This window comes from Nanorana parkeri, unplaced genomic scaffold (genome assembly GCF_000935625.1).
Source record: "Nanorana parkeri isolate BGI_ZX_2015 unplaced genomic scaffold, ASM93562v1 scaffold504, whole genome shotgun sequence".
In the NCBI taxonomy this organism is placed as follows: Eukaryota; Metazoa; Chordata; class Amphibia; order Anura; family Dicroglossidae; genus Nanorana; species Nanorana parkeri.
The window spans coordinates 86,881-111,186 of record NW_017306772.1 but is presented as its reverse complement, the minus strand read 5'-3'; the positions used below and the strand labels follow the sequence as shown (position 1 = coordinate 111,186).

Below are 24,306 nucleotides of genomic sequence, written 5' to 3'. Positions count from 1 at the left end.
CGTAGGAGGGGCAACGGAGCCCGGGAAGCACGGCGGGAGTGTCCGGCGGGGGCGTCCGGCGGGGGCGGCCCCTTCTTCGGGACACAGAAGCGATCTGGTGACAGGTAAGTCGCCAGGATCGCTTCTGTTGTAAAGCCGACAGTCGGCTCTACAAGTTTAAACAGAGTCCCGGCGGCAAAAGTCGCCGGGAGTCTGTTTAAATAGCCCCGATGCTGGCGACGTACACTGTACGTCGTCAGTCACGAAGGGGTTAAACATGCACTGGACTGGTACTCATCCAAACCCCGAATATCATTTTGCTGAATGACATTGGTACTAGCCTCATTCATTATCAAATTGTATTTGACGAGTGACAAAATGTAAAACAACAACATATAGGATGCTGTAAAGCTTGAAAACCAAAGATACACCTAAATCAATGCACCTTGTCCAAACTGTAATACACAATTTTATATTCTGTCTTATAAAAATCATATTCAAGGTTAGCAACTTACACAGTTTAAATGTAAATACATTACAACACCTTTGACCTTGGTTCTTCCAAATAAAGTTCTGCAAACTAAAAAGAATACTTGTGTCACTGGTGCCCTCTTTGGGACATATTTAGAAATTACATGTCCAAAGCGCCGTGGAGAATGCTAGTCCCGTCTTGCCTTATGACACCACATATATATCAAATGTAGTTGTAAATTATTCTATGTCTGCACTTAAACATATTTTCTGTCTTCGCCATTTTGAGTTTAAACCATAAATATAAGAGCACATACTTTAATAAGCATTTAGCATTCCAGGGATTTTTTTTTAATGAATGGTTATACATCCGTGAAAAAGCAAATGTAATTTTAAAAGCAACTAATTCAAATGTATGTACAGCCAAAACCTTTTTTCTTTTTAAATTAGGTAGGATAGGGAAGAATTAGCTTTTTGCTTGCCATTGGAGAAATCTTCCTTCACTTTGTCACATTCAAGGGTCCATGCTTTTGCCTGAGAAAGGGGATCCTCTGTGACCCCGAAACGTTAGTTGCTATTTACTATGCCGCACGTCAATAAATAGACGTTTGCTTATGAATTTGGAGTGCCGGTGTCTTTATCTTTACTTGTGATTATAATGGATGCCACCTATTGACTACCACAGCACCCGCTTTTCAAAGGGATTTGGCGGTCAGGAGTGCGATGGGACCATGGACTTCATGTTTCCATCCAACCCCGGAAGCAGGAGTATTCATAATTTCTTACATATAAACACACACACACACACACACACACATATATATATACACACACACATACACACACTATCTTGCCAAAAGTATTGAGACGCCTCACAAAGTTGGGAGCATGAAATTGTCCAAAATGTCTTAGTATGCTGATGCCTTAAGAGTTCCCTTCACTGGAACAAAGGGGCCAAGCCCAACCCCTGAAAAACAACCCCACACCATAATCCCTTCACCAAACTTTACACTTGGCACAATGCAGTCAGGCAAGTACCGTTCTCCTGGCAACCGCCAAACCCAGACACATCCATCGGATTGCCAGACAGAGGAGTGTGATTCGTCACTCCAGAGAACACGTTTCTACTTCTCTAGAGTCCAGTGGCGGCGTGCTTTACACAACTGCATCTGACGCTTTGCATTGCACTTGGTGATGTAAGGCTTGGATGCAGCTGCTTGGCCATGGAAACCCATTCCATGAAGCTCTCTCTGCACTGTTCTGCCAATCTGAAGGCCACACAAAGTGTGGAGGTCTGTAGCTATTAACTCTGCAGACAGTTGGCGACTTCTGCGCACTGTGCGCTTTAGCATGCGCTGACCCCCATTTTACGTGGCCTACCACTTGGTGGCTGAGTTGCTGTTGTTCCCAGTTGCTTCCACTTTGTTATAATACCACTAACAGGTGACCGTGGAATATTTAGTAGCAAGAACATTTCATGGAACACTTGAATCCAATGATTTGGAGGGGTGTCCCAATACTCTTGTCAATATAGTGTATATATGCATGTCTCACTTTGTAACATCTATTTTTTTTTACTTTTTGTAACTACCTTTTTTCTATGCACTGCCCATCTAGGGTTATTAACTATAAAATTAATAAGCTGGGTTTAGGTTGATTTAAAAGAACGCACGAACCTGAAGAGACTGTTGTGTGTCTGTTGCATGTGTATAGTTGATTGCGTCATCGGTGCCTTGAAGCTCAGTTGTAAGTCATTGTTAGGCAGGGACCTGTGTGTCTGATGTGGGTGTTGTGGGCAGTGGAAAAAGTAGGTACGCCAAGGTTCTAGCTGAGAGGATAGCTTGGGAAACACAACCATTAGAGCACACTAGATTGTATGTGAGATTTGCATATGCCTGAGTATCCAGCCAGATTGAGTTGGGTGAGTCTCCCTCCAGTGGTGGCTAGCGGTAGTGCAGGAGACTGAGTGAAGGTACTAACTTTAGAGATGATTGTGCCTGGTTTAGCTAACCTGTGCCTGCTAGTGAGAGCAGTGTGTATGGTCTATTTTGATATGAATCATAGGTCTCGGTCAATTTAATAACCTTCTTTCACAGTGTTTTCTCTGGTAAAACACTGTTACCCTCTTTTTTGATATGTATGGTCTGCAAAGCCTGTGTGACAGTCTGCTTGAGCGCAGAATGTACGTACTAGGGGAGTCCAGGGAAAGGTTCCCCACATGCCTGTAAGTTGTGGGTAGTGGCAGCTTAGATTAGTTTATTTGTGTGTGCGTGTTGTGTTGTACAGCCTTACCGTCACGCCTGCGGACTGGGAGGCACTCTGGGGGTTCTCGTCGCGATCTGCCGGTGTGCTGGTAGATCTCCGAGGATGAATGAAGGACGGTGATAGCCTGCGCATCGTCCGGCCCTTCCCGCGTCCTTGTACCCCCTCGGCACCCCTCCCCGGCCCGTCGTCTGTGACATGTGGATCAATCTGAGCATGTAAGGGATTGAAAAGGGTACCAAACACAAGATCTTTCTAAGAGGTCTAATGACATGTCAGGTGAGGAGTGTTTTCACAGATGAAGACACAACCTGTCACTTGTCAGTGCACTTGTTTTGGACCAACTTTTTGTGCATTTGATTTTAAATACACTTTGAGAATCACAAGTGTATATTGTTCTGTATGATCACTCATTATATGTGGATTTACACAGTGTTTCAGAAGGGACAGTCAGTTGTAAAGCTGAATGTAGTGTTGTTGATGATTATTTGCTTCATTCATTCACGGTGGTAATTGGGGAATGTGTCATGTTTATATATTTCACACTAAATATTGATTGTACTGATTAATTAGCGCAACACTTTTTGCTTCTATTTTGAGCCTAGGGTCAGCCCCTAGAAACATCTGGTGGCTTTGGCAAATGGGCACATGAAGGTATGCATTCTTGATGTCAATGGTTGAACAAAAGGGGAAAATTAGGAAGCACCACGACCAGGGGAGAAATGGTTGTGGTCCAATCAATGGAGCCTGGTTAGTTGTTGGAGTGGTCGGACCGACCCGAAGGTGACGTGGAGGCAAGCAGGTGTAGACCTTCTTAGTTTGAGTGGTTGGGGATCAGCGGGGACACAAAGGAGAACGGTGGACAGTTGAGAAATCCCATATAAGATAGGATCAAGGTGTGGAGTGTGCAGACTCACCATTAGGTAAGGATAGATGCGATGTGGACCACAACCATTTCTCCCCCCGGTCGTGGCGCTTCCTAATTTTCCCCTTCTTTTGTTCAACCATTACACGCGTTGGGCACCCCGGTCCGTACCAACTGGAAGCCGCACACCACTATCAACCCCATACCACATTTTTATGTGTGTGGTGACACCCTCTTCAGAGCGCTGGACACCCGGACTAACCCTATAACTTTTCACGTCCTTGATGTCAATAGATGCCAGGAAATCCTCTTGCTGCAAGGAGGCCACTACTGACTGAATGGATTCCATCCTGACAACCAAGGATCCATGAATCCCAGAAGATGACCCTGCCATTTTGAGAAGAGGAGGTGGGGGCAAACCTTCATGCAGAGGAAAGTTTCTCAGTGTACTTGGCAGATTTGGGCTCCCAGAGGCACTTAGACCCCAAGGAGACATTGGTTCAGAGGGCTTGATGTCTTTGTCAGAAGAGGCTTGGGAACGAAAAAGTAGTTTGTGAGCAGAAAAAGATGAACCAGACTTGCTGTGAGGTTCCATAGACTTTTTATCCTGTGGTAGAAAAGTACTCTTAACCCCGGGCAAGGTCCTTAGTAATCTTGTCCAGCATTGCTCCAAATAGATGATGCCCTGTAAAAGGGAGTTCTGTATGGACTTTTTTAGAAGCCCGATTGGCAGAACAAATGTTTGCAAATAACTACCACAAACACAAAGAGTTTGATGACCAGTAGGGGGAGACATTCTCGCTGGCCAGGTGAGTTTTCAGGAGTATAGCCCATCCAGTTAACATATGAGAAACCAGTGCATAGGCTGCTTCAGCCTTCCTATCAGTTGTCTCTTTAAAGGATGGAGAGCCCTGTACTGGGATAACTGTAGCCTTAAGTCTAGAGACCAGCTCATAGGCCTTGAGTGGGAATGCCCACTGAAGGCCTATCAGCCTTGTGAGGCTAGTTTGCAGAGGTACCGGCAGTTTCGCAACCGTGGTTCTCCTCTCGGCCCCCCGTGTATAAGACGCCCCCTCCATTTTTAGGTAAATATTTTTAAAAAAAAAGTATAGTCTTATACACGGAAAAATACAGTATGTAAGGAGGTCACCCATTGCAGTGGGACAGTCCTCTAAACATCTTTTAACAAATACACTGAGTGGCCAGATTATTATGACCACCCCTAAACATTTATTATTACCCAGTTTTTTGGTTAAATATAAAAGACGGGGTCATGTCAGGTAAATAGACAATTTACATGTCAAGCTTTAAAATTGCGCGCGTCCGCGAATTTGCAGAAAACTACCACACCAAAAATTGGTCATAGGCGACGCTTTAAAAGCTTTTACCGCTCATCAGTTTAGTGTTATCAGTGATTGATGGCCCTCTAATTATTGCTCCCACTGTGACGTTCACGCCATATGTAACATGTGCGGCGTAATGGGCGCAATCGTCTTTTTTTCACGTATGCGCCCTCGACGCATGTTTGCATGTGTGTATGTATGGGTGGGGACTTTTAAAATGTTTTTGTTTTTTTTATTCTTTTTTATGTGTAACTTTAATTTTTTTGGGGGGGAAACTTTAATATTTTTTTCCACTAAACTTTATTGCCATCATATACTGGGGCTAATAAACCCCCCCTATGTGACAGGTCCTCTTTATGGAGACATCAGGGGTCTCTAAGACCCCTAATCTTCCGATCCTTTCCCCATACAATCGATCCGCCAGCTATGGAGCTTATCGCTTGTATGTTAACAGGCATCGCTGCTGTTTTTAAATATCGGCCATTTCTCGCTCGTGCGCCCAGCGGCACGCGTGAGGGGGCGTGTCTGAGCGGACGTCTAAAGACGCCCGTTCAGACCTAGAGAGCTCCCGGCCGGCCGTTTTTATACAATGGCCGGCCCGGAGTTAAACACTTTAACAACAGCTGCTCTTGAACATTTAACAAATTCTGCTGTTTTGCTAATACTCGCTCCATGACTCCGAGAGCCAACAATCATCCCATGTTCAAAGGCTGTTAAATCACGTTGTTTACCCATATCTTCCGGAAAAAAAATCACTTCTACTGTCGTGGTAAACAACCTGCTTCCCCATTTATAATGGTCTGGCCCTCTAGCAACTTCAGCGCAAAATTATAGCTAATTTGCCTACAAACGTCAGGTGGTCATAATAATCTGGCCACTCAGTGTATGTTGCATGATAGCGGTAAGTAACTATACCCCAAAAAAGGCAAGGCCCAGCACACTCAGAAAACCTAGGCAGTAGTCGCTGGTGAGGGTTGTAGGCAGCTAGTGGTAATCAAGTCAATGAAGGGGGCCAGTGAGGCGAGAACAAAAACTGAATTATCCACAATCTGCTATGAAGCAGCAGTAGCAGCGTGAAGATATTTACTTTTGCAGCAAAGGGTGAGAATGGAGAAAGAAGTGCACGTGCCACAACGCTGTCCCTGGAGAATGACATCAGCGCTAAGTTTCCTCAGACTAAACAGTTACAGTTACAAGTAACTAATCATTAAATTTTCAAGAGAAATTTGCAACCATCGGTTAACATTGTGACTCGGTTCCCTTAAAGCAGTCTGACCAACCTTCATTATTAGAAGTAATGAGAGACTGGGTCACACCAGCAGGTGAAGCCACAGCTCTAAAAGTGGAAAACACTTTTAGAGCTGTGGCTTATTATAACACAAGATATTATTACAATCCAAAAGCAACTGATAAGTGACAAAGCAGAGTCCTGTGCGAAAATAGTACATATCAAGATATGCTAACCACAGACAGACTTATCAACAGAGAGAGCGTACAGAGACAGAGCTTGGTTGCAGAATCGTCGCTGTTTTAGGCCAAAAGCGTTTTAGACCAGGTAGAAAACAGCGATAGTAAATTAGAATCACTTACAGAATTAAGTGACATTTCTTGGTACTGAAAATTAACCCCGAGCCAGACTCGGGAATACCGCCAGGGAGGTTAAACTACACAAAGTGTAGGAAGTGCCATAATGTAGAGCTCAGTACTTAAAAGCCACATACTGGGATACTACTAGTACATCCAGAGGCTTACACTGTTATATTTTCTTTGTTCAATTTGACCACTAAATAAAGAAAATATAACAGATTCTTCCATCCATGCTAAGCTGCATGGGTGGACAAATCCCTGGTGTCCCCACTGTATCCCGACAGCGGCCGCTGTCAGAATGCCTAAAAGGTGCTTGCAGCTGGTAGCTGCAAGCTTCATTCGGCTGGAGACTTTTCAACTGGCTCCTTCTATCTGGGTGGCATGTCAGACGGAATGGTGTCAACAGCGGCACCCACTGTGCAAACTGTCTGAAATTCGCAGTGTATACCCTACTTTAAACAGGGAGACATCAAAGACTGGGCACACTAGGGGCTGTACCACGGCTACTCCGAAAACAGAAGAGTACTCTGCAGCTGACACAGTACACACAGGCTTGGAAAGTGTTACAATGCAGAGCACAGTGTTCACATGCCACTTACCAGGATATCTTCACCACATTTAGAGGTACACTTAAACTGGCCATACACCTATAGGTTATTTGCAGATTTTCTGTGGTCAGATGGAAAAAGTGCAACAGATTCCTCCATCTACGCTAAACTTTGTGGATGGAGGAATCTCCCACTGGGCCAAGCTTCAGTATCTTGCTAGTTGGCCCCACTGGCTCTCAAAATACCTGTACAATCCGATTCGTTGCAGCCATTGTTCAGGTATTTTGAGAGCCAGGGGGGCCGAGTAGAAAGATACTGAAGCTTGGCCAGTTGGAGATTCCTCCATCCAAGTACATTGGCATCGGAAGTGAGGACGCTGAGGGATATAGCACAGGTGGAGCGGAGGGGGAAAACCGCCTGCAGGATCAAGGATCAGGTGAGTATATCTTTTTATTTTAGACACTAGATAAAAACGAGCACTTAACCCTACTACAAGGGTTGTACTTTGCCTGGAGTTTTTCTTTAAAGTGATTTCTAAACCATTAGAAAAGTACAGTTTATGCCAGTAGTGTTTAATCCATCAGATCAATGGTCACAAAGATTTCCATATTACCAAAGTGGCAAAACAGACTGCCCTGTTATAAGGGACTCCCATGTTTCAGATCTTTGCAGAGAGCATACTGTAGCTTCTAATCAGGGGGCCTCAATTTAACTTCTTTCAAGTGTGCCAAAAAATACTTGGCAGCTTGGGTACGTAATCTGTGTTGACTTAACTAGAAGCTAGGAGAAGCTTGATAATTCCTCACAGCAATGGCTGCTAGACTTGGAGACAGAGCACAAGGTTCCGTAAACTCTTTGAAAGCAAGTTTTAGTTGACATTACTACACCAGGAAGAAGTAATGTCATCATACCACACTACCGACAAGTGGCTTCCTGGGCGGCCCTATTGTAAAGGGACAGGATATACAACTTACTAAAAAAAAAACAAAAAAAAAACCTCTGTATCTAGACTTTCTAAGTTGAAAGCTAAGAGCAAAACTATTAATTTAGCACTCAACACAGGTTTTGTTCTCTTCCTGTATTTTATCTACAAGCACTATAAAAAGACTCCAACTTGCACATAGCGGCATTAAGGTGAACTATAGGTGAAAGGGCCACCACAGCCTCATTCTGTAACACTGGGGGGAAAAAAACACATCTCCACTGCACACTGTTGTGTGCTGTGGAGGTGTTTTTTTCCCACCCAAAAAAGAACAGTGCATCCACCCATAAAAGAACAGTTTTGAGCCAACATGAATCTCTTGCAAAAACCAGCACAGTTGGTATATGCACATACTCTTATTTCCCACTTTACAATGCTTGGGTCTAGTGATTTGATGCTTTGTAGAAAGTGGTGTGCACATTATCCCTAAACCTAAACATGCAGGTTGTCAGAGTAGTTCTGGCAGTAATGTGACAAGTTAAAAAGGTATTTCATGACAACTTATAGTTCTTACTATTCAAAATAACCCATGCTTTGTACTTTATCCAGGCAACAGATGTTTACGTTGAATTTGAAATAAAAAATACATTACTGACCTGTGCAGACTGCAGCATCTTCTCCTCAAACTCCTTACGAACAGCATTGTATTTTTCCACTGAGCCTCGCAGAGACTCTGCTGCTTTTCTGGTCTTCAGCTCTGCCTGGTATATGAAAGGTGATTGAAAGAAGCAAACACAAATTATATCTGTTCATAATACACACCAGCGTTTGAGTTAAGCATTTTCAACAGAATGTTTGGGGTTTAAATATCTGTGGACATTGGGAGTGCTACACACACCAAACACATCTTTGTCACGGTACACAGGGTATATGTAATATGCCCCGTCCTTCTGCCCCACTGCCGCTCCCCTCCCCGCATTTTCTAGCAATTTATTTCCACAGCCAGGAGTTGTCATGTAAATACAGAAGTTACTTAATCTGCTGCGGTCAAACAGACATAGTTCCATAGTAGATAAGATTGGATTAAAAAAGTTCATCCAGCCCAACCTATGTGTGAGTGTCATATTAAGTTAACAATTCTAAGAGTATACATATCCCTGTATGCTGTGCTCATCAAGAAAGACATCTAAGTTTTTTTTCCATTTGTTAATTTGTTACCACAACCTGTGCAAGGAAGTCATTTTTGTTGCTCTTATTGTGAAGGACCCCCTCTGCAATTTTAAAATAAACCTCCTTTCTTCTCACCTTAAATTGTGCCCATGTGTCCTCTTCAGGCACCTAGGATTAATCAAGTTGTTCAAGACCTTACAGCTGGCATCGATTCAGTTGTAGATAGTGATCATGTCTCCTCTTAAGTGCCCTTCTCTAAGGTAAATAACTTTAGATTACTTAAAGGTTGCCGTTCTCTGGACCCCTTCCAGTTTCAGGACATCCCTTCAAATAATTGAGGACCAAAACTGAACTGCATTCTCAAGATGAGGCCAAAACAAAGTTTTGCAGATGTTAAAAAGTATCAATTTGTCCCTCAAATACTCTTTAATGCAGGAGAGTATTCCTCTTGCTTTGTTAGCAGCTGCCTCGCATCGCATGCTATTACCAAGTCTGTAGTACACTAGGAACCCCAAATCTTTTTCTCACACCGATTCCAGTGTAACCCTTCCTAATTATTATCTTGCCTGTAAGTTTTTAGCACCCAAATGCATAACTGTGCACTTTTCAACATTGAACGTCATCTGTCATGTCTCCGCCCAGACCCCATAATGTTGGTACATCCTGTGCCATAGTTATTTCCCTGCATAATTTTTTAGCATCTGCAAATACAAAAATGTAACGCCTAATTCCAACCTCCATGTCATTTATAAACACAGTAAACTGCATTGACCCCATGACAGAGCCCTGACACATACCACTAGCAACCTTAGCCCACTCATTTACCAGTACAGACCTTCTGACAGTGTTTATAAACACTGATAGGACTTGAGATAGAGTAATACAAAAGGGATAAAGCTTTGATATGCCTATAATATCAGTAAAAACAACATGACAATGTAAAAAATAAAACAAACGTTTTTTTTAGCCCCTTATTAACCCTCAGTTTACTCTAATTAAGGCCTTCTCCCCTTAGCTATTATTTTTCCTGCTGATTTTTGTTTACTTAAAATTTTTCTAACCATTAAGGGTCCATTCACACATACTGCAGTGACCTCAGTTTTAGCGCACCAGTTCAATGCAGGTGACTACAAGGACCCAGAAAACAATTGCTTTTATGTGCCCCATTCACAACATAACATGGGTGTGATGGGTGCTGTGGTGCGATAAAATGCAAACATGCTGGATGCCACCACAGATTGCAGCGCATTACGTGGATCAGAATAGCGCGTGCACATCGTACATTCCGCATTAAAATAAAAAAATAAAAAAAAATAAATCTAACCAGTGACAGCTGCCACAACGCACTAGCCCACCTGCTAAAACACAGCATTTTAGTGGACGGGATAGTGTGAACTGGCCCTTATATTTAAACTCTTTCACTTTTATTTGTTATGTCCATTTTTTTTTTGGTGTTGCATTAACAAAAAGAGCAAAATAGAATTGTGTAGAGTAAATTAAATACTCTGTATCTACAGTGACATTTTTTTTTTTTTAAACACTGATCAAAAGAACAAAACAAAGTGTTGTATGTTTTTATGTCTATGCATTGCATACAAAATAAAATCATTTTTGCATGTGTTTGTTATTTTAAGTGATTTATTTTATGAAATGTATTGCTGATTAAACAAGCCCATAGCAGATTTAGGATGTATACAGCTGTGAGCGCTGAATTGATTAAGTAATGCACTTTAATGGTTTACTGAAAGAGTTAGAAATCCATATTATCCTCACCTTGTCCATCTCTTTTTGTGGGGAACCCTCCCTACGCAAACGTTCCTGTTCAGCAAATCTGCTGCAGTAGTTGTCCCGGGATTTTTGAAGGAGCTGTGAACTACACTGCAAAAGCTGTATGACCTCCAAGGTGCCAGACATCTCCTCTTTGGCCTGTTGTAAAGAACAAACATAAAATAAGAACAAATATAAAACTACACATTGATACAACAGAATTCGTACTAAAGCGGAGCTCGGTTGGCTCTACTCTCCCAGTCTAAACAATGCTGCACAAGGAATTGCAGGACCATGAAAGACAAATTCAAGTACACTAGTTGAAAAACACAGGAATTGTTTTCTAATGAAGAAATAACTACATTAACTGCTTTTTCATGCCTGCCTATAGTTTGGTTTAGTAAATGGAATACCTACAATTAGTGATTCATGTACCAGAGTTGTAATTTCCATTAGGTTTTGTTTCTTGAATATAAATGCACATAGCAGTTCTTAGCTACCACAAGTGATTAAAAAAAAAAGATTATTTTGTGTATGACAAAGATGCATCCTGCTTTATTCACTAGCCATGTCTGATAGCAACATTCAGCTCATAAGGTAGCTCATTTATAACTTCCAAACAACACTAAATTTAGGAGTTAAATCTTTAAAATGCATTGAAGCACCTTAATTTTTAACGAAAACGTATCTTGTTTATGTATCATTCAGCTGTAGATCCTCAAATCATCTCTGAATTGGTGCTGACACTGTCCTTCCTTCTGGAGGGTGGCTACTTTTGTTCCCCATGGTCACTGTGTGTGTTGTAAAGTAGTCACCCCTCCAAGCTCACTCACGTGATAGACTACAAGCTCATGTTATAGTTAGGTTACTTGAATGCATTTCTAAGGTTTACCTCCTGAGTTTGGTGTCCCTTTAAGTTATAAATTTTTAGAACATGAGGAGAATAAATATAGCTTTAAGACTTTTTTTTTTTTTTACAAATATACAAAAGCGTTTCGGTATACAGTATATCACTGACAGCTATGATATGTACGAAGTCTAAAAACTTCAGACAGATATAAAAGACAAAACCTAATCATGCTGTGTATTATTAAAAGGAGAACTATGAAGTGAGTGTTCGATCCTCCAGCTCTGAGTGGAGGAACGAGTGTGGGAGGGGGCGGGCACAGCTGGCTCTGCCTCTAGATAGGCAGAGCCAGCTGTCACTCAGTCAGCTGGGCGGATCTCAACTGCATTGTCGCGATCCGTCCCCGCTGCGGCGCTCTCAGTATATCGCAGGAAATGGCTCGCGATATACAGAGCTTTGGGTCACGGGAGGAGGTTAGTTTATGTCCTCCTGTGACCCTAAAGAAAACTATAAGGAAAAACACTTACCCCATAGTTCTCTTTAATGCATCCTTAATGAGCCTGTGAAAGTTCACATTTATTTAGGTTATGGTATAGCTGAAAGTAGTAATTTACAAATGGATTAATTCTGTAATGTTGAAGATGTTTTGCAGCTTCAAGTAGCTTCTTTGGTTCTGAGCTGAAAAAGCTGTTTGGATTAGCAGAAAAACATCTTCAGCATTACTGAACAAGTCTAGTAAAATATTACTAGCTACATCCTTAAAGTGCATCTAAACCCAAGAACAACAATGTAATGTATCGCAGTTTACTTGTCCTTAAGACCTCATTCAAACTGAGCATTTTGTAGTGCTTTTTCTGCTAAAAAAGCTCCCCAAAAAACCCATTTTTTTTCTATGGCCATGTTCGCATCATGCTCGTTTTCACTGCCGCTGCTGGCTGAGTGAGAGGTGGAGCAGCAAGCCACTGCACATTGTGGGGGGAAGCCATGGCAGGTACCCGAGCCAGGCCAGCTGCTGTAAGAAAGAGATGTACTGGTGCAGAGAGAAGCATGTGGAAGACAGGTGAGCTTGAGCTTTGGAGGAGGTGCAAACCTGAGCGCTTTGGGTTGGGCAGGGACATGCGGTGAGGTCAGGGTTGTCGTAGCTCTGACCTCACTATTTTAGGTTACACACAGCAGCGGGGAAGCCCGCTGCTGTGTAACCCAACATGGCTGCCAAAATCCGGATTAACAAGCGCCCCTTGTCCATAACAGATTACACAGCGGGGAGGCTTTCCCAGTTGTGTAACCTGTTAGAAGCTGGTCTGAATGGAGAAAAAGCTGTCGGCTTCAGATAATTGCCTTACCCGCCTCCCCGGACCGCACGGCCCTGTGGTGGGGGGGTTTCAGAAATAAAAGCTGAGGGGGAGGGGAGTGTGTCAAGGCCAGAGCTGTGGATGGGGGATGCAGAAGTGAGCTGGGTGGAGCAGAGGTGAAAGAGGAGGGGGGTGAGATTTAAGGGGTTTGCTGGGGGAAATAGTTTTTTTTGGTGAAGATTTTTAACATACTCCTAACTGCCATAAATTGTATGCTGTGTTATATGTTGCATACCCCTACTGTTGTAAGTTACATACTAATGTGCTGCTGGACTGAACTCCTGAGTGCTGTACTCTGCAAGATTTAGTGTACATTACTTCCTGAGCTTTGCACTTTGCATACATGATGGGCCAAACATTACATAGGCATGAACACTGCACTCTGCGTGCCCGGCTATATGTTAAATACTCCTGACTACTACATTCTGTGCAAAGGGCTAAACCTTACATACTCCTGACCCACTGCACTCTGTAGACTGAGCTATATATTTTTATTTATTTTATTTTTATTAGTATTTATATAGCGGCAACAAAATACACAGCGCTTTACATGTGCACAGTCACATCAGTCCCTGCCCTCAAGAAGCTTACAATCTAAGGTCCTTATCTCACATGCATACATTACATTGCCAATATAGACGGGAGCCAATTAACCTGGGAAAGAAACCCACACAAGCAAAAGGATAAGATGCAAACTCCTTACAGATAGTGTCCTGACCAGGATTTGAACTGGGGACCCCGGTGCTGCACAGCAAAATTGCTAGCCACTGGACTATTGTTGCTGCCCAATTACATCTTCCTGACCACTACGTATGCTTGGAGTGCAGCAGTCAGAAGTGTGCAAAGTACGCCACAGCATACATAGCTCAGCAGTCAGGAGTAGAGCTGCAACAACTAATCGATGAAATCGATTAAAATCGATAATGAGAATCGTTGGCAACGATTCTCATCATCGATTAGTTGCCGCTCTTCTCCTCCCCGCTGGTGCTGGCTGCAGCGTTCTTTGTCCCTTTAAATCCCTGCTGCTCTCCCCGCCTGTGTCGGCAGAGGGGACACAGACAGCTGCAACCAGCACTAGCCGGGAGGAGATGCGCTGTCAATACATTCCCCCCGTACTGCCCCCCGTACTTCCGCTGCTGCTGTCGGTTCCTCCTCTCACCGGTCCGGGCCGCTCCTACGATCCCCCCGGTCCGGGCGTTGCTCCTACGATCCCCCGGTCTGGGCGTTGCTCCTCTGCCCCGCCTCCCTGCCTCCTCTACATCTGTGGGCTGGGAGCCATACCCAGCCTGCTATTGGATATTTTAAAATGCAATAGCCAATAGCAGGCTGGCTATTGCAACCGCCCACTGCCTGCTGTCAATCAGCATGGGAGGACCTGATGGAGAACTTCAGGCCCCTCCTTTGCTGATTAACAGCAGGCAGATGCAATAGCCAGCCTGCTATTGGCTATTGCAATTTGAAATATCCAATAGCAGACTGGCCATTGCTCCCAGCAATAAAGTAAAAAGAAAAAAAAGTTGAAAAAAAATAAAGTTAATCTAAAATTAAAAAGACAAAACATTTTTTTTTTAAAGTTAATACATAACAATTAAAAATGCAAACAAATAGAAAAAAAAGTTTAATAAACTAAAAGTAAAAATAGTGTAAAGAAAGTGGGGCCAGGATTATATACTACATACGATAGTACAGTTTACATGGGATAGTAGCCAGGAGTATGCGACATATGACACAGCATACAGATTGCAGAAGTCAAAAATCATGTAATAAAGTCTACGTTACACAATCTTGACTAAACTTTGTAGAAGGTGCTTTATTGTACTGCTGTATCCAACATACTTATGTATTTCATGAATGGCCACTGGACTGAATTCCTGAGTGCTGCACCCGATGTGGTGTATGTTATGTATTCTTGACCCCTGTACTCTGTATGTTGGGCTGTACATAACATAATCCTGATCACTACGATTTCACGATTAACTCCATGACAAAGACGAGAGGCCACCACCTAAAATTGGTGGAGAAAAAATTTCAGCACAAGGGGTGAAGGGGGTTCTTGTCAGTTAGATCGGTTAGGGTTTGGAACTCGCTGCCACATGCAGTGATTTCAGCTAAGAGTGTGGAATCGTTCAAGAAGCTTTTGGACAATTTCCTCAGGGACCGTAAAATACAGGGGTACAAGTACTCTTAAGAATGAGATCACACAGGGACCGATACATACGCACACATCTGTAGAACCATATACATGCACACAATGGGTTGGACTTGATGGACCTGTGTCTTTATTCAACCTAAAATACTATGTAAAACATTGTAACTACACTCTGGTCAGAAGTGTGTACTGCAGGGGTCAGAGTATATATTTCTACAAAGTTGGTGGTTGCTATGTAGTCACAAACTATTTTAAAGGCCAACTGCAAATCTTACTGCTGTTCAGTGAGTTTTAGAGCGGCTTTGCTGTAAAGCCACCTGTCATAATTGGACCTGCCTGCTTCTCCCCGTAAATTATTAGTTTACATGCGGGTGGGAAGCCAATTCCCGCTGAACTTCCATGCCCATTCAGACTTCTGCACTGTAGTTGCATCTCAGCCCCCCTTTCCTTCTGGCCAATCACAAAACAGATCCTGGGGCTATTTGCTTTGTGACTGGTCAGGAGGAGAGGGGGACAGAGATGCAACCTCTGCACTGAGAAGGTTACTACCTATTGATTAAATTTTTTGATGTTCTTGCAGGAAAATAGGGGAGTATTTAGGAATGATAAAAAGTGGAGTTTCAACATAGCTAGGATAAACTAAGTCTCATCTTGGAAAACCATCCAGCTAAAAGAGAACTTGGGCAAAAAAAGTATAATTAAATCATTAAACAGTTAAAGATTTATATAAGCAGAAATGATTACTTTTCATTCTTCTGGACGGCTATAAGGAGGTGTGTAAAACAGTTGCGGCAACTGATCTTAATCTAAATTTAAATTGATCAACAGAGCTTTCATTTCTACTGCAAGATACTGGGAACGGATGGTTGAGATCAAATCTTGTCCTTTGAAATATGATTATCCTTCTCCAAATCAAATGTTATATTATTGTGGAAAGATTAAGAGGATTGAATTACGCAATAAGTGGCCTGTTGCGAAGACATAAACTTGACATTTGGAATTACTGTATTCTTACCAAGCCATAGGGAAAGAGATGGTAACTTATTAAATGTAGATAATATTGAGAACACTAAAATAATTACTTAGAAAATGAACGGTGGGAAGGTTACTTTGAATAAGTAACAACTTGCAACAGGCCTCAACATTTTTGATAGTGGAGGCTCTATGCACCTGGCCTTGGAAAAAAAAAAAAGTTATTTTGAAAGATGTTGTGCCAAATATATAGAGATACATTCCACTATTGCAGTTGTTTGGATACGGTGATTACATAGTCAGGTTGAAAAAAGATGTCCATTGAGTTCAACCTATAGAGATATGAAAAAAAAAAGCCAAAACAGAACGCTATGCCCACAATTACCCAGGGTTGATCACTTCACTACCTTCATTTTAAATATGTATGTATAATATATGTATTTTGTGTATCTATTTATGGATCATGCATTAAATGTAGTGGATTTACTCTAAATAAATTTGATCAAAAAATCAAGGTCCCAGCAGTGGACAGAGCCTTGCATTTATCTTTTGGAATCATACATTTACAGATACTGAATCGCATAATGATTAGTGCTACTTTGGTTCTGCAATGCAAAGCATTTTAACTTGGGAAGCTTAGCATTTTGACTCATAATCATATGCTACTTCCAGGTGTTTACAGGTTTCCTTCCAGAAATAGACACAGTCAGCTGGCTCACCGCAGTAAATATAAGACATCCTGTATCATGTTAGAGATGTGTTTCGTGCTCAGCTTCTTCTCATTTTTTTGCAGAATAAAGGTGACAGCCACGAAGGCTTGTATATTAAGGAAATGCGAACAACAACTATAATGTACAAAGTGCAGTAAACCTAGCAACTAATTAGAACTCATGTCTTAGCGAATTTATGATCAGTAAAATGAATTTGGATTAGATGCAACAGATTAGTGTCCTTTGCACATGATCTCCGTTTATTGCAACTTTTGTCTTTTAAACCCGCAAATCTATGGAGCTTTTACTAGTTTCCACTTCTGACAAAAACCTTTATTGTATGAGCACTTTTATCTATACAGTCATTACAATGACCATGATTAATTGAGTTATACAAAATATTTAGAATCACCAAAGAAACAGGAACACTAGACCCCTATATTTTAAATATATACCAAAAAAAACTAAATGGGGCTTTTAAGGTGTCATCTGAAGAATACAAAGGGACATAATTAAACATGTAACAACACATAGGTCACATATAGAATAATATATTAGAATAACAACTACTTTCAATTAAAAAAATATATCTGTATTAGAGCCCTGACGTGTGTTTACTGCAACTGTGGATATTGAGGAATCGTTTTACGAGGTTGTCCCTCCTTAGCCATAGGTACAATGTAGTCTATTTAATTGACTCATTAGAGAGATACTTGTTTGGTTGGGTTTGAGACCTTATATATGCATGAATTTAAATATGGTGGAATCTTAGATCGCACTGCAATTTGTACAGGTACCCTAGGACAGGCACCATGCTTCCTCTGCCCTGCCGTCCTTACATTTTCTCCTTCCTCTCAGTTTCCTGGTTGATGAGGGAGACTCCCTGAATATGTGGATCTACTCATTGGTGGCTACTCACCAATAAAACCTCAAAATGGTATTTATTAGGGATGCACTGATATATCGGCCACTGAAACATATCAGCCGAAAATGGCACTTTTGGCAAAATGCCGAAAGTGCCATTTTCTGGCCGAAATAGCGGTACATCTATCCTATTCTCTCCTCCCTGCTGGGCGCTGCTCTGTGTCCCAGCGGGGAGGAGAGAAACTGTCACAGGCGGCCGAGCGCTGCGGGAGGAGAGAGCTGCGAGTGGCCAGCATCTCTCTACCGACACCGCTCAGCCTCCTGTCACAGATCGGCAGAGCGGTGTGTGGGGGCGAAGACAGCCAGTGCTCTCCTTCCTAACAGCTGTCACGGGAGGCTGAGCGAGCGGTGCAGGGAGGAGAGCTCAGCCTCCCGTGACAGCTGTTAGGAAGGAGAGCGAGTACAAATATTCAGTGATCACTGAGTGTTTGTAAATAATTGAGGACATGGTATGGTCATTATATCCTCAATTATGAATGAATGGGAAGTGATCTACAACACCTCCTGTTAATTCATGATTGTAGTTATAGTAAACGCACTATGTTCTCATGTTATCAATGAACAGGAACACTCAGTATAGAGGATTCCTGTTCATTTATAACAGCGGCTGCAGAAAAAGAGATAGAGCACTCTGTGTTCTCAATCTCTTTTTCTATTTTAAAAGGGAAATATCAGGGTTCCGTTTAGACCCCCAATATTTCCCCGAAGCCCCTAAAAGTAAAGTAAAAAATAGACTTTTTAATTAAATATTTGTATCAAAAATAAATAAAAATAAAACATTTTAAAAGGTTAAAATAAATGACAGAAAATGCTTAAAGTGTAGGTTTCATTATCTGTGCGTCTATGAGGTTGTACAATAAATATATTTGTTAAAGGGGAACTGAATGCTGTGCTCAAAAAAAAAAAGCCAGGCAGAGAGCAAGGGCCTGCCTGCAGCTGATCTTTCCCCATTACTGACTGATTGCCTTGTTCTGCACTGTCTCTTTGTGTGGGTGGCCATCTTGGTAGAGGCAAAACTCCATGTCAGAGTCCAGGAGAACAAGGAGTATTACAGTAGTGACATCTCCTAACACTAGCAGTTAGAGGCAGCATTGCCTTAGATTTCACACGTCAGATAACAGTCTGTAGGCACAGGAGTGCCTAGACACACCCACATACCAGGGTACCAAGTGCACTGCTGTTTTACAGGAGGAATTCAAGGCAACATAAATATTTTTCCATGTACTGCTTAAGAACAATTAACTTTTCTAGATGTACACTACAACATAGCAAATCCTCACCTTTTGAGTTCAATTTGACGTTATTAAAATCCATTACAAAAAATGACTTGCAACACCAAAACTCACCTTTTTATGCACCTTGACCTGCTCTTCCCCGTATCGATTGATCTCCTTTATTAAGTCATGCAACTTCTTGCTTAGTTCTAGATGACAGAGAGCCAGCTTGTCTGAAGACACCCGAAACATCTCCCACATTGGGGCAAAGGTACTGTAAAGAAAAGCATAGCTAGTCACGCACCCTTAAACATATAGTGTTGTGGGTTACGACAAAACCTATCAAATGCCTTACTTACCCCAGGTGGCTTCCACTGCTGACCATTTTGGACAATTTTTGCATAGACTTTGTGTAAGCTTCCTCCACAGCAGCCCTGAAAGTTAAACAATAAGATTAAATGAGGGCTTATAATAATATATAAAAAATATACTTCTTTACTTTCTACCACAATGGCTATGCCGATACAGCATAATAACCATAGAAGAAACTCTTTGCAAATATTTTATTCATTTTAAAACTTGGCTGCATAAGGAAAATATCAGAAATCAACTAAAAAGGATGACAGTGGATGCGCAAGACAATTTTATTAAGTTTGATCAGCCATATATCCTCTAAAATGTTCCCTCTTTTAGAAGGAATAGACTTACCAATAGGATTCACAAATATGGGCATACAGTTTCCATTTTTATATAAATAGAGATATGACAAAAAATAACCATGCAAACAAAGTAATGTCTAGGTTCCCAAACATTATAGATTAAAGTGACAACTAGAGCATATTTGTAATGAAAACACATTGCCTGTTTAACAATGTCCAGTAAATTGTGGTTGGACTTTCACATTTGTGCTTCCCTGGTAACACTTCCTGTCCTAAGGTGACAATGCTCACTTGCTGTACAGTATGGTGGAGCCGCATAGTCATCCTAGAGAACATGAAGTAATTTACGACTACAGCACACCTGCCCTTTTCATCACTAACATAGGAATTTCTTGTTATTTACAAATGTGTACTGGGCAGGGCTAATAAGACTGCTTGAGATAACCATGTAGACTACACTGAATAGCTCTGAACTTCTGAAAAGATCTCTACGTCAAAGAGACTTTACAAAAGACTCATACTATCCCCCATTTACCGCCCATGTGACAGGTCGGCTCCTGTGTCTCACAAAGACACCAATTACTAGCTACATATTTATCCTAAACTTTTTAGCACTCAATGTCACTCATATGCATCAAGTTGATAACATACGGTATGCATCTCTTTGTTATTTTATGTATAAAATGCATGTTTCTTACAGTCAGTACATTATGCCTGAAGAAACAACCTGCATGCTTCCAACGCTTGCACCGTGATCCATTTAGTTAGCCAATAAATGGTATCACCCCAAATCTAAACTTCTGAAGTGAATCCAAAGTAAAAAGGAGTACAAGTACAAAAATCTGGACATCCAAAACCAGTCGAAACAGAGAAGTTGTCACACAAAAAACAAACACAGGCAAATCAGTCCGAGAACAAACAAACAAAGCAACAGGGAAACCAAGGACATTAAACAGTGGCTTACAGAACTTCTAAAACTAGAGAAAGTATGTACAGAAGATCTGGTCTCAGCCTTACAGATGAGAAGCACATAGGACTGATGACGAAAAGCACAAGTTGAGTCAACTTTAGCAGAAGGAGGCACTAATCTCAAAATTCATAAGCCTGCACAACAGCTTGTGGGATCCACTTAGAAATAGTGGATCTGGAAGTCGGAGATTCTGTTTTTGGGAACTTCTAGAATAACTAACAAGGAATCCGTTAGCCTAAAGAATCAGTGGCCTAGAGGGAAACCCCATATGACCACATCTATGCAATCGAGGGAGATCTCCTTAGGTAAAACATGTGACCTACGCTTTGTCAGGCACCAAATAGCCTCAAAAGCTGAAAAGGAGAGACCACTTTGGATAAAAAGTAGGTTCTTTTTTTTAAAAACAGTTTACATCACAGCGAGCTCAGCACTTAAAAGTAGGTTCTTAATCTCAAAGACAACTTTGTCTTTTTGCTAGGTCAAACAGGGCTCCTTATAGGACAACGGTGATAACTTTGAAAGCCTTCTGACATGGTGGCCACAAGAAAGGCTATCTTACACAATCGCAACATCAAGGAGACATCACAAAAAGGCTCAAAAAGAGGCCTTTTAACACCAATAAAACTAGATTTAAAGTGATATTAAGGTAAACATGTTTATAAGCTATTTCAAATGCTGATAATATAACTTACAATGGATGCTGCTTCTTGATGTTTAAAGGCTTTAGTTTGCATCAGAATCAGCTGTTCCCCTGACCACTGGCCCTGATATGCAGTTTTAGGGTGGTTCCTTTCTCTTGTAGGGTGCTATGGAGCTACGCTTGTGTGTGCTAGTAAGCTGTGTGCATCTCCACAAGCCCTTACCCTCCCCCTGCTCTCCTCCTTTTTCCTTCCTGCTTTCCTTTTCCAAGCTAGTAGACAGACTGTTCTGCCCTTGGTGATATCGTACAGGAAGTTCAGGGAAGCAGAGCTTAGAGAGATAGAGTCAGCTGTTCGGAAATATGAAGACTAAGTGCATAGGCAAAAATGTAAAGAAATACTTTGATGGTGCTAAGGGTCAAATGTTACTCTACCCCCAACTGGAGGAAAAAGAATATGGCCTACTGAAAAAGCACATGGGGATTGAACAGCCCCCCTAGTAGTCCTATTTTTTTTAGGAATGCCCCTTGGAAGGTTTAGGCTTGATTGAAAAAAATCTGTATCCAATGAACAGTTCCTTCTGTGTCTTTTGAACGGACTATAAGTAGGGATGCACCGATACCAATACTGGTATTGGTGCCAATCCTGAGAATTTGGGAGAGTACTGGGCTTATAACCACTCTCCATCCTGACTCACTGTCACAGCAGGCTGCGCAGGCAGTGTGGGAGAAGAGCTCAGCCTCCAGAGACACCGCTGACAGCTCCCCCACACCGCCAGCTCAGCCTCCTGTGACAGTTGTCTTCTCCAAGCACTGCTCTCCATCCTGATTTGCTTGCCACAGGAGGTCGAAAGGGGCGGGAGGAGAGCTTGGCCACCTGTGACACCGTGAACAGCGCTTCCTCCCCCCCCCCCCCCCCAGCCTCCTTAACGTTTCTGTCCTCCCCGCTGGGTGCTGCTCTGTGTCAGAGGGGACACAGAGCAGCACCCAGTGGGGAGGAGAGAAACTAGAGATGTATAGTGATGTACACTTGCGTACCCCCTGAAAATGTCATAAAAATGGGGAAACATGTTGGCTGCAGGTTTTAAAATTAGCTACAGGCAGATACTATACATCAGTTTACTGATCTTTAAAACCGCAAGACTGGAACTATGTCAGTCAGTATCTGTCAGCTAGTCGAAAAATTCTAATATCTACATGTTTTTAAGGCAACAGTGAACGTTAAAATGAACTTGGTCCAGCCTAAAATGTCTCTAAGGTACAGCTGTAATGCATGGCCCCTGCTTTGTCTAAGTACCTGTGTTAGTTTCCACATTGATCCTTGTGTCCCTGTGGAACTACCTTGGATCCCAAGCCCTAAATGTAGTAACTTGACTTCTACCAAAGTTAAAGAGACCGTCACCAGACCTAACTTTATTTTTTACCTACAGGATTGTTCTTGTTCACTTTACTTTTTACAGGAATTTGACACCCTTGGACTCCATTTTGTGCTTCCCCACTATGCTTGCTTCTACAACATATTGTGGAGTCTGTTTGGGTTCCCCACACTGCCCTACCATTTATCTCATATCATCCTGAGGATTACAGGGAAAGCCACACAGAGGACAATCAGCAGCAGCTGAAAAGATGTCAGTATTCAGTTCAGCAATGTCAGAAGAATTTGTACTCCACTGACAAGTAACCTTTCATTTACTGGAAACCCTAGCATATTTTCAGTTGACGATAGCTATCCTTGTGTTCAGCTTCTCCCGTCAGCAGAGTGCAAACACATAACAGCTGCAGAACAAAATGTTCCAGCATTCTGCAATCTTACAGGCAACATCAGGTAAAGTGACCTCCTACCAGATGGCGCATGTATAGTCCCATCAAACCCCTGCCATGCTCCCACTATATTCTTACAGCACAGAATGGCCGTAGCTCTCCAGGTATGTCAAGCTGTCTGAAGTACAAAACCTTTTCAAACATCTGCGCCTTAGCAATCTGGATTCCTTAACATATAATCAAAATGATAGAATTAAAAGAATTGTCTAACCACAACTCAGAACTTGTTTTGTAGTATCCTTTTGACTGCAAGGCCAACATGACCACGCCTGACCACTTTCGGCATTTAGACTCGTTTAGAGCTGATGACATCTTGTGAGTTGAGTGCTGGGAGGTTGATCCACAAAATTAGTTTTGACTTGCTGCAAGATGGTCAGACAGTGCTGGCAAGTGTGGCTTTCTGATGACATGTGAAGCGATGTTAATTTTGGCACCAAATTTCATTTTCGTTTTAGTCTTTTGATGAAAATTTATTTTTAGTCGCATTTTAGTCATCATATTAATTTTTTATCTTAGTCTAGTTTAGTCGACGAAATTGAAGTCGATTTTAGTCGACTAAAATCTAATATGTTTATTTTTAGTGTAATGCCTTATTTAAGCTATTCTCAAGCGGGGGGGGGGGTTCCATTTCACTGGATTCAGCTCCTGAGGCAGATGAATGTCAAAACAGCAGGCAGTGGCTAGAAGCAATAGCCAGCCTGTTATTGGTTATTTTAAATTGCAATAGCAGGCTGGCTATTGCACCTGCTTACTGCCTTATGTCAATCAGCAGAGGACCGAACTGAAGGAGAAATTTCTCCATCAGGTCCACCTCTACTGATTGACAGCAGACAGTTGGCAGGTGCAATAGTAGCGGGGATCGAAAGGGACACAGACTGCAGCAGCCAGAAGAAAAACCGATAATGAGAATCTTTGACAACGATTCTCATTATTGATTTAGTTGCCGAAAATTGAGTACCGGATGTAAATCGTTTTCATCCCATTAGCTACTCTTTAATTTAGTTTTTGTCACTGAAAAATGGCCAAAAAACCCCAGAAAAAAAAATGTAAATTTTCGTTGACGAAATTAACAGTGATGTGAAGGAAACCAGATTGCATATGTGCAGCTGTTTGAATAGGTTTTTAATTGCTTGAATT

General features: G+C 41.9%; 1 protein-coding gene across 2 annotated transcripts in view; it reads right to left on the bottom strand.

The window, feature by feature from the left end:
• LOC108790809 (F-BAR domain only protein 1-like) overlaps window positions 1-24,306 on the bottom strand; it is a 129,128-nt gene that overhangs the window by 40,869 nt on the left and 63,953 nt on the right. For both annotated transcript variants that reach the window (XM_018561160.1, XM_018561161.1), the window contains exons 5-8: window positions 19,442-19,516; window positions 19,215-19,356; window positions 10,921-11,073; window positions 8,634-8,738 (exon numbers count right to left, since the gene is read on the bottom strand). In XM_018561160.1, coding sequence (XP_018416662.1) covers window positions 8,634-8,738; window positions 10,921-11,073; window positions 19,215-19,356; window positions 19,442-19,516 — 475 coding nt within the window. The remainder of the gene's footprint in view (window positions 1-8,633; window positions 8,739-10,920; window positions 11,074-19,214; window positions 19,357-19,441; window positions 19,517-24,306) is intronic.